This window comes from Lonchura striata, chromosome 4, assembly GCF_050655825.1.
Source record: "Lonchura striata isolate lonStrDom1 chromosome 4, ASM5065582v1, whole genome shotgun sequence".
Taxonomy (NCBI): domain Eukaryota; kingdom Metazoa; phylum Chordata; class Aves; order Passeriformes; family Estrildidae; genus Lonchura; species Lonchura striata.
Genome location: NC_140706.1, coordinates 18,212,474 through 18,228,713, shown reverse-complemented (window position 1 = coordinate 18,228,713; position 16,240 = coordinate 18,212,474). Strand labels below are relative to the sequence as shown.

The following is a 16,240-nucleotide window of genomic DNA, read 5'->3' as shown; positions in this document are numbered from 1 at the left end:
AATCTTAATGAGCTAGGTATCGGAGCATCTTGGCAAGGCAGGCATTATTCCCTTTCATAGAGCAAGAAGCTTAGTCAGAGGGAGGTTAATTGATTTTCACCAAGGTCACAGCACAAGTGTGTCGCTGAACCTACATTTTCCAGCTCTGAAGCTCAGGCTGTAGTGAGACCTCTCTCATAAAAGGATAATATTGTGGCTTACTGGCCCCATAGTGGCTACTGCAAATGAAATGCTTGAAGTAGATGTCTGTAGTAGACCACAGCTGTCTTTGTGTGATGTTGCAAACCTGTCCAGTATATATTCCCTTCCTTTGTGTTTGCATTGCTGCTGTTCCAGTAATGATTATTCATTTTGGATGATAATTATTTTTATATGTTAACTGAATTGTGCATTAGCATATACACATACCATGGTAGTTAGCAAAAACAGCTGGCATCTTGATTGTGTCTATAAAAAACTATGAATACTTGAAGTGGTCAAGTAATGTGTCAAATTTAGATGAGTTTTGAAAGTTGGGTTAGTTTGTTTTGTATAGAACACTTAACAATCAGCTTGAAATTGCTTCATTTAAAAATTGCCTGTGTTAATGGAAAAATGTCTTTTTATTTAGGTGGCACATTTGGAGCGAACAGGGCATTACTTAACAGTGAAAGATAACCAGGTGGTGCAGTTGCATCCCTCCACTGTTCTTGATCACAAACCAGAATGGGTGCTGTATAATGAGTTTGTCCTTACAACGAAGAATTACATCCGGACATGTACAGACATCAAGCCAGAATGGTAAGCCAGAGTATTACAGCAGTCATGATCTGCTGTAGAGGTTTTTTTGTTGTTGGTTTTTTTTTTTGTTTGTTTGTTTGTTTTTTGGTTTGTTTTTTTTTTTCCCTTAAGTTGGGGTAATTCTTCACTTTTCCGGAAGGTAGTTTAAAAAAAATTGGTTTGAGGAATGTCAGTGGTATGGACTTGAGGTCTTGTAAATGACTAAAGCTTTTCTTTGTGGGTACTTGTGCCTTTTCATGGGTTTTGTGTTTAGACCTCTGATGCCTGGACTTTGTGTACAGTGCACAGTTTGACTTAGAACTAGTTGCTTCAGTAAGCCTGGAGCTGCTTAGAGTTGTGAGGTTTGGGGGTATGTCCTAGCACCCACTTGCATACCTGAGTTAGTAAATACCAGTACCTCAGTATCAGTGCTTCTGTTCTCAAGATCTAGGACTTCTTTTGTCTGATTTTTTTCAGAAGGCTCTGAACAGCATTTTATGTTTCTTAAAATTTTAAGGAAAGACATGATGATAGTGGTACAACTTCCCATGTTTTGATACTTATTCATCAACTAAATATATTAGGGAAATCAGAAGCCTGAATCTCTGCAGACAAGCAAAGATCTGAAAACACAACATATATATTTATATGGTCTGTAGTATCTCAGTGGAAAATGCGTTTGAATCCCTGCTTAGAAATCTTGGTTCAACAAACACTGTCTAACCTAAAACAGGATCCTGTGGCCTTGGTTGTATTTTTAAGTTTAAAATGGCTAAGGCTGGACTATACTCTGACACAAGTGGTTGTTTGTGTTTGTGTAGACTTCTGTGGCTGATGGACTCTGACATTAAGCAGGGGCTCTGGCTGTGTGGGTTGCCATGGCAGGTACTGAAGCAGCACCAAGAGTCTGTAAGGGGCATGTATATCTTGAGAATCATGTGTGCTTTTTGCTTTGAACTTGGACACTTGCTCAGGATGGCACTGCCATTTTAAATGTGTGTGCATGTGTGTAAATTTCAGTTAGTCTTAGAATTGCAGAATGAGCTGAAAATAATGGATAACTTTTGTTTCCTTCAGTTGTAGAATTCCTGTAAAACACATCTTAAAGTTTGAGTATCAGTAACATGCTTTTCCTTTTTTGACAGGCTGGTGAAAATTGCCCCTCAATATTATGACATGAGCAATTTTCCACAGTGTGAAGCAAAGAGACAGTTGGATCGCATCATTGCCAAACTTCAGTCCAAGGAATACTCACAGTACTGAATTTATGCTTTGAACTGAAGTTATTCAGAGGACAGCTTTAAGAGATGAAAGGATTCAAAATTCAAGTTGTGCTCTTCACTTTGGTTCAATAATGGCCTTTATTTGAAAGCTTTTTAATTTTTCTTTACAGTAAATATTCCATTCTGATTTCATAAATTAAACATTTATGCCTCCCTTTTGTGTTGACACTGTAGCTCATACTGGAAAAGCTAATCAATGTTTTGCAGTTTATTGAAAGTAGTTCTATATATAACAATGTTATAAGCATTTCTTTAGAAATGGTTGAAAATGCTTCTAAATATGTGATTATCGACCATGGTATGCATGATCGTTGTAATTGTTGACATTCCTTTTAGAAGTTGTGAAATGTTACAACTTGTGCTTCTGTAGACACAATCTTCGGCTTCAGTACAAGGGTACTGACTTCAATAAAGTCTATTTATACTAATTTTGTGCCACAGTATGTCAGTATTTCTATTGTTTTGATTGTAATATGAGAATCCCATTTAGTCTCCCATTAAACTGCCATTTGACATGGCAGTAGTTTAATTTTTAATACTAAAGGTACAGATGTTTAAGCAGCACAGTGATGGTATAATATGATGCATACAATGTCAATCCCTTGCAAACTTGTTAAAATTATTTAGGAAAGCTCAAAATGCATGCAGATGTGTTAGGAGAATGCTTTCTTCCAACATAGCCCTAAATATTTCTCAGACAGAACTGTAGTAGCGTGTCCTATAAAGTGAAGTGTGTGTGGCCAGGTAGAAATTGCTCTGCTGGGCAGTGTTCAGGTACTGTTTAGGATCAACACAAACAATAGTGTAAGTGACACTGTAGATCAAATCACACTGCACTGTTGTAATTTTGTAGTGATTATTTTGGAAATATGATTTGACAGCATAATTCCATGAGGAATTTATAGTAAAATTTGATCACAGGGCTGGAGCACCTCTTTTAGGAGGACCGGTGGAGAAAGTTGGTACTGTTCAGCCTAGAGAAAAGAATGAGGGGACCTTATTGTGGCCTTAAAATACCTCCAGAGGTTTTAGAAGAATGAGGATTTTTAATAAGGCCTGTGGTAAAAACTTTTTACCAGTGATAGGACAAGGGCAAGGTTTTAACTCTGGTAGAGGGTGGATTAAGATCAGACATAAGGAAGAAATTTGTTACTGAGGTGGTGAGGCACTGCAACAGATTGTCCAGGGAAGTTGTGGGTGCTCAGTGTTCCAGGTCAAGTGGGATGGGGCTTTGAGCAACCTGGTCTAGTGGAAAGTGTCCTTGTCCATGGCAGGAGGGTTGGAACTAGATGATCTTTAAGGTCTGGTTTAACCCAAGCTATTCTATGGTTTAATGTATTTGATCAGTTTTCTGTTTTTCCCTCTCCCTGGAATACGCTGAGCTTTGGTCCTTCTGGCAAAGAGCAGCTGGATCAGCTCTTGCTGAAACTGGTTCCCTTAGGAAGAGAGCTGTGCCACTGTAAGGCTGAAGGAAAAATAGGTTACGTTTGCAGAGCGATAACCTCAGACTGATTTTAAGCACTGATGTTTGGGGTGTCCTGTCCCATTTAAATCAGCAGTGGGCTATACAATTACTTGGAATACTTGGAGGATTTTCATCCAGTTCCAACTTTTTTTTTAAGGTGCCATTTATATGATGGGGAGTAGAGAAGCTTTGAACACTTCATTAGGACCTAAAATAGTGAAGATAAAATGTCAGAAGATTAAAATGTGAGTGGATTTCTATTATGCAGTGGGACTTGGGAGTTTGCCTTGGGTTTACTAAGTGAGAGGGAGTGTTAGATGATTCTGGACTTCGTTACCCTACCAAACCATTATCGTAGGAAGGAAAGAGCTTCACTCTGCATAAAATGTCAAACTAGATTGTATTTTCGGACTGCAGTTAGAAGAGGTTTTATATAAAACAGGGATTCTGAACTTCTTAAGCAGCTAGATTTCATACTAGCATTCCTGAATATGCAAATGTTGGTTTTGCAAATTGCTGCTGTAGGTTGACGTGGGCTGGATATCTGGGGTTTCCTGATGGCTTGCTTATCCTCTGTGTGGTGAGCAGAGGGGGCTGCTTTGTGCAATGCTGAAAACTGGCTGCTCCCCAGGTAAGAATTGCTTTAGTATTTGTGTGCAGCCTTCAGCTGAACGGTGTAGAACCACCTTCTGCATGACTTTGCCTAGGTCTGGCAAGGGCCACAGACAGTTCTCTGCTTGAAACGCCTCGGGGACCCCAGAACCAGCTGGCATCAGCTGCTGTAGTATAGGTCCTTGGGGATGGGGGAGCAGATGGCTATGGCTCTGAGTGGAACTTGACACAGGAAAGACTTTGGCTTGTTTTTGGTGGTTTTCTTTTTCCTTGAATTGTCATGCCCACAAGCTCAGCTTGGGCTATGACAGCTGACCTGGGCTCTTTCACTGTGCTCTGCTTTGCTACTAGGAATGCAAATACTACTGGCCAAACTCACGTCCTCTGACAGCTGTGCAACCCTGCCACCTTCCAATTAAGTTGGTGACACCTGGGCTTAATTGGAAGGCTGGTGGTGTCCCAGCTGTCACTGGGGACAGAGCAGGCCAGGTGCCCCCACCCCTCCTGCAAGCAATAGGAAACAGCTTTCCTGCTGGGATGCTGATGGAATCTGGGGGATAGTGCTTCAGGAAGACATGGAAGCCTTGACACCTGGGGAACCTATTGCTTTTGATACTTGCATGACATTTGTGTATTCCTGAAAAACATGCCCCTTTATTGAAGAGCTAACAAAGCACTTGTGATAAGACTTGAGTTTAGGACTGAAGCATTTTATTACAGGAGACTGTGTGTGCTCGTGCTGTGTATGGAGTCTTTTGCTAAGAATTGAGTAATGGAGAATGGCCCTGGGGTTGGAGTGGCTTTGTGCAGTCTATTCTCTGCCCAGTACTGATCTCTACTGAGGCCATTCAGGTGTTCAGGGCAGAAACACAGACTCACTTAAATCACTGTGGATACCTTAGAGTTACTGCAAATCTTGCTTTGGATGTAATTTTAGAGCCATATAGCAGTGGGAGAGGAGCCAGGTGTATAAGGAGTCACTATCTATCTCTGAAGGAATAATGACAGGGACAGCAGGACTTCTTGAAGCAAGATGTTTCCTGGCTCCTACAGGGAAATTATTAGGAGCCACCTCCTTAGCTACTGCTGTCTCAGGGGTATAGCATATGCATGCAGAGGAACTTAGGTTTGAAAATAATTGTGGGTTTTTTTGAAGTTCAGTGTTTAAAGATAAAACCTTGTTCCTTTTTTTCTGATGGGAAAAATGTCAAAAAAGGTTGCCCAGAGAAACAAAAGGAGATCAAGAAAGAGGCCTAGAAATTAGATTGCTTTATCTATGAGCGTATGCCTTCCTCTTAAACATGTTAAAAATACTCAGAATCTGCCCATTGTCAGAGCTCTGGCTGCTTACACTTACATACTTACGCAGAAGAGTCAGTAAATAAGGGGAAAAGTTGGAAATCAAAAGTTTGCTGGTGTCAGATAGAAATTCAGCTTCTGTTTTGTTCTGTGAAAAGCCACAATTGACTACACGGCACTGGGGCTCTTTCTGCTGGTCTGTGGAGCACAGGTTCCCAAATAAACCACAGAGCTGCCCCCAGCAGCTGCAACATTTGTTGTTCTGCCGTGTTCCCTGCCTTACTGACACCACTTTAGTGTTCAAACTGCTAGTCAAGGGTGTCCGTGTGTTCTGGAGTAGACATGAACTGCTCCTTAGGATTAACTGGTCATCTGCTTTGGAACAATCTGAAAGGAAAAGTGATGTGTTCTTTACTTAGAGTGATCTTTTAATCAGACATTCTGATGTTTTTTGAAAATATTTGGTTTGTATATAATAAACTGTTTATAGTGTGGGACTATTGGAAATAGAGAATATGGGTTAGATGACAGGAAAACAGTACTAAGTGAAAGGAGTATATTTTTTGAAAAGAGGAAGTCTTCAGTCTTAACTGTGCTGCTGTGTAATACCTCAGAGCAGTAAAGGGCTAGTATCAGTGTGTTGAGGTAATTACTGTATTTAGGTTTGTTAGACACAGAGGTAGTTACTAATGGCTAAGTACATGTGGTTAGGTACCTGTCTTCATTATGGAGATACAAAGAAGTGATCAGTTAATACTGTGTTTAGATTAGGATTTAGAATTTTTGTCAGGGAATAGAATAAATGGTGACTCCATGCTTTGTCATCTTCTGATGTCATAAAAGCCCCTGAACTCTTGCTTTTGGGAGATCTGTAGGTCCTGCAGTGCTAAAGACAGATGCTGGGGTTTATGGGAATGCCTTCATTCTTTGTACCTCTGTCCATTCATGGAAGGTGGACAGCAGCTGGCTTTGGCCAGCCTGGGTTGGTATGTTCTGTATGACTTTGGTCAGTTTTGTCTGATCACCACCACCCTTTTTGGGTCAGGGCTTGGGACGCAGCATTGGTTTGTGACATGTAACTTGCAGCCTGCGCTGCTACGTGGTGCATACTGAAAACTGCTCATTATTTGCCATAAGAAATGCAGTTTAAAGCAAAAATGCTGACATTAGCTTTCACTATTGTTGTGGTTTCATTTGAAAATATACTGTAGCAGAAGTCAAAAGGCAAAGAGTTTTCCTACCATACAGTCCAGCTACAATTATTAATTTGCAATCAGATTGCTCTAGTTTATTGCTGATAATGTATAGCAATAAAAAGCCATAGCACACCATGACAGTAGAAAGCAGAGAGTTATACTATAAAGTACACAAATTTATTCACTTACTGTAGTTCATGAAGATTAGACATTTATCTTGGTTTTAGATCAGCTGAGGGTTTTAATAATAAACATATTTTACTATTAGAAGTATAATCTTACTCTGGTAGCTTGTTGACCTTTCAAAATTATTTAACTTACTCTGGTAGTTTATTGACCTAAATTTATTTAATCTTATGACTGTGTATGTGACATTAGATTTATGTGAAGCAGAGGGAAAAATTACCTACTTGGTCAGCCTAGTTCATTTTTCTACTAGTACTTCTGACATTGGCAGCTTTGTTTTGGAGTATGTGTGTTTCCTCGAACTGTTCCTAGATTTGGGCATTGGTTCCCAGTAATACAAATGTTTCATATTTTTAAGCTTCAAACAGGCAGCTTTAAAACCAGAATGAAACCATTGTGAGAGCATTTGCCCCTCTCTTCTCTTTTCCTTTCACAAATGACAAGCTTTGGCTGCCTCTTAATTGGCACTGATGTGTTCGAGATAAGTGGTTGGCATCAAGAAGATCCAAGCTTCCACTATCAAGGGATTAAACTAAATATGGTAACAGCAGTAAAATAACATTCCTGTAGATAACAAGACTAGTTCTGCTGATTGTAGGTGTTTGATCTTGCAGTTTCAACTCGAATATAGTGGTTTCTCAGGAACACTGAATGTATGTTGGACAGATGATAAAATAATTTTCATTTGTGTACATCTCAGCTCTGAGTGGTTCTTCCAGCTGTGAAAGCTATGCAGTAGTTTTGTTGTATAGAAAAATAAAACATAGCACAAATTAATGCTGATAATAAATATTTCTTGTGGCTTTAAACGTGTTATTTTGGGTTGGTCTTATTGCTTTAGCTAAAGTAGGCCTCTTGCCTTCCATTTGAATTCAGCGTTTATTTTGTGAGCCTATTCCATTAATGTTCCCAGCCTCATTGCTTCCAGCAGCATAAACAAAAAACACCTGGAGCATCAGCTCTTACCAGACTCCATTGAGTGGAGGGTACTGGTGGATGTATTTCCTGAATGCTTTGTCTACTTAAATATTCAGCTGTGTAGTCAAACCACTTCTTATATTAGTAACCAGTTTTAACCTCAAAAATATCAACCTTTTCAGCTTTATGAAGGTGCTATTGTTTGCTATCAAAATTTGTGTACTGCTTTAAAGACTCACAGACTTAATTTGACCTTTCTAACCTTAGGATGGTATCTTTGAGGTTATTTCATTTTGCATGTTGAATAACTGATAAGCCTTTACTGTGACAGGGATAGTATTGTTCTTTTAAAGAAATAAAAGCCCTTTGAACCCTTCCTGAAAGGCTTACCATTCATACAGAAGTGCTTACAATTTGTACAGCAGCAGCAGCAGCAGTAGGTTTGAAGCAGTGTGAGTCCCGAGATGTTTCTCTAAGCAACTGTCCAAGAGGGCATTGACAGCTTTGTTCCAATGTGTCCAATGTGTTTAATTGAAGTAAACTCAAATTACTGCTATTTCTACATATTTTAAACAAATACTTTAAGAGCAGAAATCAAATACAAGAATTGGCAAGAATTTAAAATTCCAGTCTTGATGTTCACAATATGTACCCTGTTAGTTGAAAACTGACATTTAATATTCTGTAAATTTATGGACAGTGAACAGTTTTTCCTTGTAAGCAAGCCAGTGTTAAAGTGTTTTTGCTCTCAAGCTCCTTGCTGGACTTGCTGCTATGTAAATCCAAACACTATTCAAATTTCTGTTCTCTGCATTCTCAAGCATTGTTAAATACAAGGTTGAACAGTAATGTGGTAGTTCAGACTCTTCTGCAGCCTACAGAAATCCTGCTTGTTTCTGGAAGAGAATTATGGAAGGAAGAGTGAATAGGAAAATCTCACTTTGAAATCTCATTGGTAATTATATTTGTTTTTCACAAAATAATTGTCTCTAATGGAAATTATTTTTGCAAGTAAAGTTTAAGCATCCAAATATTTGTAGTCTAATGGTTTGATATGAGACTAAAGTTTAGATCTCTCATTAGGTACAGTGAGGTCTCAGAAATTAATTTGCTTTTATTTTTAGCAAACTAATTTTCTATAAATGCTGGGTTTTCTAGACTCAGAATAGAACTTCCTAAATGAGGAACAAAGTCAACAGTAAATCTTTGTTCTTAGTACTTAAAAAAATTCACCATTAAAAAACCTGCTTTAAAAGAACCAGTTTTTCTTTCCCTTGATTTTGGCCAATATGTAAAGAAAAGGACATGGGCTTACAAGCTGCAAAACCATTTCTGGCACAAATGTGTGCCTTGGTTTTCTCCTAACAAGGTTTGGTTTTTCTTCATTGGCTTGAATATGATGTCACTAAAGAAATCCAAACTTAGTGTTCTGTCAAAACCCTTTGAAACATCTGTCAATTATTTCTGAGGCTTTGCTGCCTCTTTGTGGTATTTCTTGTGTAAAAATGGAATTCTGTATTGATCAAAGCTTTTCTTGGGTTTGTGCAAAAATCAGTTAAGTGCAATTTCCCCAAGTTGTACTACGTGTGGCTGGGTGTCTTCCTCCCTCCTCCAGGTTCCTTCCCACATGATACAGCATGTAGTGCCAAAGGAATAGCTAAATATTGTTTGACTGTGTAATACAGTTTGTGGTGGGAAGGTGCTACTCTGTATCAATGAACTTTGAACAATGCTGAATTAGGTGTAGCCTCCTGCCTTTTTCATTATGTGAGCATTGAGGAGATCTCACACCTTTCAGTGCGTCCATCCTTAGACAATATCTTTACCGTGACAAATAAAATAATGCTGAGTCCACTCCTTGTTCATCACTCAGTACTTTGCTAATGAGCCAAGTGTACCCAGAAGCTGGCAGAATAGCTGGGGGGGTGGCTCTCAAATATAAAGATACTTACACTAGGGGCAGAGACTCATGACAAGCTAACCATCTTGATTCCTGCTAATAACTATAATCATGCAAACATAATCACAGGAATGTTATTTTGGGGAAATTATAATCTGATAGGGCTTTAGCAATTTATTTACATTGTTAATTGATGATGAGGCTATAAAAGTTATGATCTACCTCATAAGTTCATGCCTGCTGACATTTGAATGGCATGTATTCACTGGTTGTTATTTATAATTTTGGGGGTATTGAACTGATGGAGATTACTCATGTTGAAAAGCTGCTGGAAGGCCTGAACTAGGAATTAAATTATCATAGTGGCTTCATTTTGTTAACAGTCTCATTGAAAATATCTTGCTTGCAGGACAATCAAACTCATCAGTGTTCTGCTCTTCCACTTCAGTAGACAAAGTTTTAATCAGTGGCACACTTGATCTTGCAAAATTCAGGGAAAATAATTTCCTGCATTTTTGAGATGAGCAAAATTCATGTAATCTAGCTTTAAAACTCCTGTCACTTTTTTCTTTCTTTCTTTTTGAATAATCAGCTTTACTTCATTCAGTTGCCTTTTTCGTGTGACTTCAATTATCATGATGACCCAATGCTTAGATGGAATTAGCTCATGGATGAGGAGCAAGCAACTAAATCTGAACTCAGGCAAAGCAAATAATAGAGTGATGGTGAGATCAAAACATTTTGAGAAATGTACCGTTTTCTTGGCGGTTGAGTATTTTCAATCGGCCTTTGCATTTAGATGGCTTTAGAGAACCTTGTTACTCATTTCTGATGGTCTTCTGTAGCAGCACTAAAAAAAAGAGTAGTTTTTTACTGTCCTTTTTTTCCCTTGGGGCTGCTATCCTATCTTAGCAGTCATCTAGCTTCAATTATTTTTTTAGCTTTTGGATGAAGCACAACAGCTTATGCAATCTTCACCATCTAGAAAACTTAGAAAAATGAGTTGCATTCCAGGCCTTGATTTTCTTCAAAAGTTAAGGCCTGAACTCAGCTCTGGGATTAGAGACCAGGAGTACCAAAGGCAGTGCCAGTTACTTCCTTGGTGTAAGTGAACTTTCTGAAATAAAGATATCAACTGTTTGTGCAGTAACCACAAGTGGTTTTTTTTTTTAATGGTATTGTGTAGCTGAAGTTTGGGTGTGGTGTCCTAGGATACTTTAGAAAAGCTGTATTTTGAATAATCTTGAGCTGTTATCCTAATATTGGAAACTCTGCACCCACAGCTCTTGTGGCTGAGGCTGCTGAATCCAATGTGTAGAAGCTGTTCTGGGAACTCCAGGTCTCAGGTAGCTTGGAACTGGGCTGTGTAGCCATGTTAAGGTGACAAAAGCTATTTGGATTTTACCTAGAATACAGTAAAAAGCCAGTGGGAAAAAAAGAACACTGAAAAGGTATTTTAGAGGTGACCACAGTTGCTGTGTTCTCATCCACTTGTAGTTTGATTCTCAATGATGTCTAATCTTACATTTTTGTATTACAGACACAAGTTATCTTTAAAGATAAACAGACACCTAAACACTCTGAAATCTCCACTTATTTCTGCTTTAAGTAGGCTTTTACTCTTCTGGGGCTAATTTCTTTTATGAACATTGTCTAACAATGTTGCTTGACTTTTCCAAGGGTCTGGTACTTAACAGTTGATCTCCTCAAATATTAAAAAGATCTAATACTTAGCTCCAGAGGTGTTCATAAAGCCAAATAAAATGATTTGTTGGAAAGTGCCAAGGAAGCTTTAAGGTATTAGCCTAATAGAAAACATACCAGTGGACTTCTGAAGCCTTTCCTCTTCAATTTTTATGGACTGTCTTAATTGACTTTTTATGCACTTATGAATAGGCTATGAAGAAAGTAGGTTTTTTTCCCTTTTTCTTTTACCTGCAAATAAGATAGGTGGACAGCTTCTAGCTTTATTTTAGAATATCTGATATTATAGACTTCCCCTCTGAAAAGAGATTTTCAGCTAATGAGGTCAGATAAAGTTACACATCTGCCAAAACAAGTGACAACAGTGAATAAGAGAATAGTACTCAAAAATACTTTGAGGTGTTTATGATCACATGCATTAAAAATATGAGAAACACAGCACTCCGCTTAGATGCTACACTGACTGCTGGGGGGATACTAAGCTACCTAAACAAAATGTACAGCCATGGAGTATCACCTTCTTACAGAATCTTAATTTAGTGGCTACAGCTGAGTTAAACCCTGAGTTTTTGGGATTGTTCTGATAATCTTTTTACATGGAACATGTAAGTTGCACAGGAATGGCTTTTCTATCTCAAATTCTCCATATGCTTCTCCAACTAAAGACCTCTAGAAGCCTTCCTTGGTCTTCAAGAAATTTCTAAAGAGATCACTCTGCATAAAGAAAAGGAAGATGCTCTGGCTTTTGCCTGTTACGAGATACTAGTTTCCTCTTTGAGAAGTCTCTGACAATACCTGGCACGCGATACCAAGATAAGATCTATTTATTGTTTCAAACAATAGTCCTTGGCCCAGACTTGTCTTGCTGGTTTCATGGTCTAACCCCATCCAGCAACAAAGACCCACACAACCTCTTGCTCCTTCCCCACCTCCAGTGGGATGGGGGAGAGAATCATAAAAGTGAGAAAACTCATGTGCTAAGATAAAGACAGTTTAACAGATAAAGTAAAAGCCATGTGTACAAAGCAAAACAAAACCAAGGAATTAATTCACCCCTTCCCATGGGCAGGCAGGTGTGCAGCCATCCCCAGGAGAGCAGCGCTCCATCACACTGAAGGGCGACTTGGGAAGACAAACACCATTACTCAAAACCTCTCCTCTTCTTTCTTCCCCCAGCTGTATGTGCTGAGCATGATGCCACAGGCTATTCTCTTATTCACTGTTGTCACTTGTTTTGGCAGATGTGTAACTTTATCTGACCTCATTAGCTGAAAATCTCTTTTCAGAGGGGAAGTCTATAATATCAGATATTCTAAAATAAAGCTAGAAGCTGTCCACCTATCTTATTTGCAGGTAAAAGAAAAAGGGAAAAAAACCTACTTTCTTCATAGCCTATTCATAAGTGCATAAAAAGGTCAATTGGGGTCAGCTGTGCTGGCTCTGTCCCCTCCCAGCACACTGTGCACCCCCAGCTTCCTCACTGGTGGGGTGAATGAGGAGCAGAAGAGAAACCTTGATGCCGTGTCAGCCCTGCTCAGCAATAACAAAAACATCCCTGTGTTATCAACAGTTTTTAGCACAAATCCAAAATACAGCCCCACACCAGGTACTGCACAGAAAATTAACTGTATCCCAGCAAAACCCATCAGCCTCTTGCTGTCTGTGAGAAGGCAAGACCAGTATAATATAAAAGTTTCATCCTGATTCTGTTTTTTTTACTTGAAAAATCAGTTTTGGGAATAAATTCCACCCCTCTCCTACTCCTCCAAGAGAAGTTTCTATCTTATTAGATTTTGAAAATCTTTAAGGTGAAAACATGGAAGCAAAGAGCAAAGCAAATAAATAAAATTCTAGATTGTATTTAATAAGATGCTTTTCTAGTGCTTTGACAGTCTTTATCTAGTACCCTGGTATATTGTAACTGCACCTCTGAAGATACTTGAGTGATTTTTCCCTGTTCCATCTTCACCAGGCCTTTTTTTTTTTCCCCCAGCACCAATGGAGTGTTAATGGTTATCCTGAGATTACTTTTATTATTCAAACACTTAATGGTTTTTGCTGTTGCCTCCACCCCTCACCAATCCATTCTCCCAAATTCTTTACAAGAGTTTATTTATCTCCACTTTACTTCTTCCTGTCTACAGAACTGAATACACTTTTAGCATATTTTCTGTGGAGATGTTAGTGCACTGGGATGGGATAATAGACAAGAGCTATTTGTAGATTTTATGATGTTTGGTTACACACTTCTAGTAATAGAAGTAGCGTACTGTTTTTTTACTTCGCCACCACCATCACGGTGACAATGATGTTAGTGAGATAAAGAGATTATTGGCCATTTCAGTAATGGCTGGTTGACTGAAAACTACAAATTTTCAGGTCTTGTTTTGTTGCCAGCAGAAGTGCACTCTGCAAAAGCTCGGAGTAGTTCACAGCTACCAGCAAAGACTAGAATCGGATCTCCATTGGTAACTGATCACTGTGCAATTAAGCTTAACCTCCTACCAGTGATGGTCCCCCAGAGGAACTCTCTGAAATTCAAATTAAGAGATTTTGAGCTAGACCAAATGGTTAACAGCAGGGTGAGGAACAATGTTTGAAGGGAAAAGATAAGAAAAAAATCCCAAACAGTTAACAGCACATAATCTGTTTTAAGGAACTTGGCATGAGAGACAGAAGTATATCTGTCACAAGAGGAGAGGAAGTTGGGTAAATGCTACCTACTGAAGTGTATAAATATATCAGATATTGGGGCTGGGGAGGGGGGCAAGGGAGGAAGTGCAAAATTTGCTTGGATAGAGTAAATTAGCTCAGAGGTCAGGCTATGCTGGAGTATGGAGTCAGAATAGAACTCACTAAGACTTAATATGAAGTTGAAACATGCAAAGTGAAAATACTTAGAATTTTAGAAGTGAGATGCTTTGAAAACCAACCCCTCAGACAAAGGGAAATTCAAGAATGATGCTGAAATGACAAGGAATTTTATGCCTTTATTGTTGCTGTCTGAAAAGCTGCAATAAATTCTTAAACTATGTGAGTTTTGTGGGTGACTGGTGAGCAGCTTAAACAGGATGAAGTCTCTGAAAGAAAATACTGGAGTAATCTGAAAAGCATATCATTGTGAACATAGTGAACACCTTATTTCTGATCTGCTTTCCATGTTTTCTTACTGGGAATCTTCATGCTGTATTTTTAATTGGTTTAGGTCAGGATGAAAGGCACGTTGGCCTCATTTGGGACAGAACTCTATGTCACAATGTCTATGTTATTGGCTAGTCTTCTTTTGGACAATAAACTCATGTCAAAAAGGTGAGTTTCTACTATGCTCAAGTGTGTTTCAGTGGATTCCATACTTTCCATACTCATGCCACAGTTGTTTTCTCAACAAATAGAATGACCAAAAGATTCCATGGGTGTTACTAAATGGTGTTTTCTTCCTTGGAGTGTCAGGTGAGGACAATTGAGGACTTTTGATCAGTTGTGCCACAAAAATGGGTCTAGTCTTTTCTACTGATGGCTGTGGGCTGTTACGAATACTGGGTGGTGCTCAACAAATTTACCCTCCCTCCCAGAGCTTTGGAAGCAGACACAGTATTATTTTTTATTAGTTAAACCCATGTATTTTTATATGAAACAAAACAGCTATTCTGAAAAAAATACCATCTACATTATTTGCTTTACATTCACCATTAGCTGAGTTTTGTGATATCAGTGTTAGGTGATGAGGACAATGTTCCCCGTGTCAGAGGTACTTGCTCAAGGTACTGGGTCTGCAAGCAGGATAAGACATACTCAGGGAGCGGAGTCAACGTAATCCAGTCTATTTCCGCTAATTTCCTGGAAAACTCTTTAAGATCATGCTATTTTGCACGACCTCGCCATGTCCGGTGAGCAATTCAGCGAGGGCTTACGGGCCGTCAGTGTTACCCTTCCTCTGGGCGGGAGGTCCGCTGTGCCGCGGGGCCCTGTGCGGGGCTGCGGGGCGCTGAGGCGAACACCCCCAGGAGCGCTCAGGGAAGCCGCACCTGTCAGGACGGCTCTTGGCAAGTTTCCCGTCGCCCTTCCCGCCCCTTCTTCTGGAGTGCCAGCGGCCGGGCCGCGGCGTCCGTGTCGAGCCCGTGCCCACACGGCTGCGAGCCCAGCGACAACTTTGGCGGCGCGGGGCGGCTCGGCACGGCACGGCACGGCACGGCTCGGCTCGGCACAGCACAGCGCGGCGGGGCTGGGCGCGGGGCGGGGCGGGGAGGCCGGGCCGCGGCCGGGAGGGCGGGCCCGCCCGCGGCGGCGCTGCCCCGGCGCGGCGGGGGAGGACGCGCGTCGCCACTTGCCCGCTCCTTCCCCGCCGCGGTGCGGCCGCAGGTTCCGCAGGCGCCCCCTCGTTCCCGCGCGCGGGGGCTGCGCTGCCGAGCGGGGCCGGGCGGGCGGGTGGGGATGGCGAGGGCGCCCGGCGCTGGCGATCCAGTGCCGGGGTCTGTAGCGCGGCCCGTCCCCGGCGGCGGCGGCGGCGGAGTGAGCGCGCGCACGTGACCGGCCCCGGCCCCTCGGTGCCGCCGCGAACGGCCGCGCTCGCACGCTCAGACACACGCGGTACCCGCGCCTCCATCCCTCCAGCCACCATCCATCTACCCAGCCGGCCGGCCAGCCGGCCCCGCTCTCCCGCACGCACCGCGCCGGCCGCCGCCAGCGCGAAGCTGTCGGCACCACTCCGCGGGGGCAGCGCCGGCGGCGGCAGCGACCGCGCAAGAGGCAAGAGTTTGCGAGGGCTGCTCGTGCCTTCCCGAAGAGGTTTTGCGCCCAGAGGATGGCTGGCTGCGGGCTGTCGGAAGACGCTTGCTTCTCCTCCTTCTTTTACAACTACACCTCCTCCTGGGAGACCTCCTACAACCAGGTAAGAGGTGGCCGGTGCTGCGCGCTCGCC

At 41.2% G+C, this 16,240-nt stretch overlaps 2 protein-coding genes across 3 annotated transcripts in view; both read left to right on the top strand.

The window, feature by feature from the left end:
- The window catches only part of DHX15 (DEAH-box helicase 15), a 45,451-nt gene extending 42,981 nt beyond the window's left edge, over positions 1–2,470 (top strand). The window contains exons 13-14 of the mRNA XM_021554409.4: positions 611–780; positions 1,905–2,470. Of these exons, the coding sequence (XP_021410084.1) occupies positions 611–780; positions 1,905–2,022 (288 nt within the window). The 3' untranslated portion in view covers positions 2,023–2,470. The remainder of the gene's footprint in view (positions 1–610; positions 781–1,904) is intronic.
- Positions 2,471–15,973: 13,503 nt separating this feature from the next.
- PPARGC1A (PPARG coactivator 1 alpha) overlaps positions 15,974–16,240 on the top strand; it is a 361,917-nt gene continuing 361,650 nt past the window's right edge. The window contains exon 1 of one of the 2 annotated variants that reach the window (XM_085577743.1): positions 15,974–16,210. In XM_085577743.1, the coding sequence (XP_085433869.1) occupies positions 16,124–16,210 (87 nt within the window). In that variant the 5' untranslated portion in view covers positions 15,974–16,123. The remainder of the gene's footprint in view (positions 16,211–16,240) is intronic. The other variant, XM_021554414.4, reaches the window with a different exon arrangement.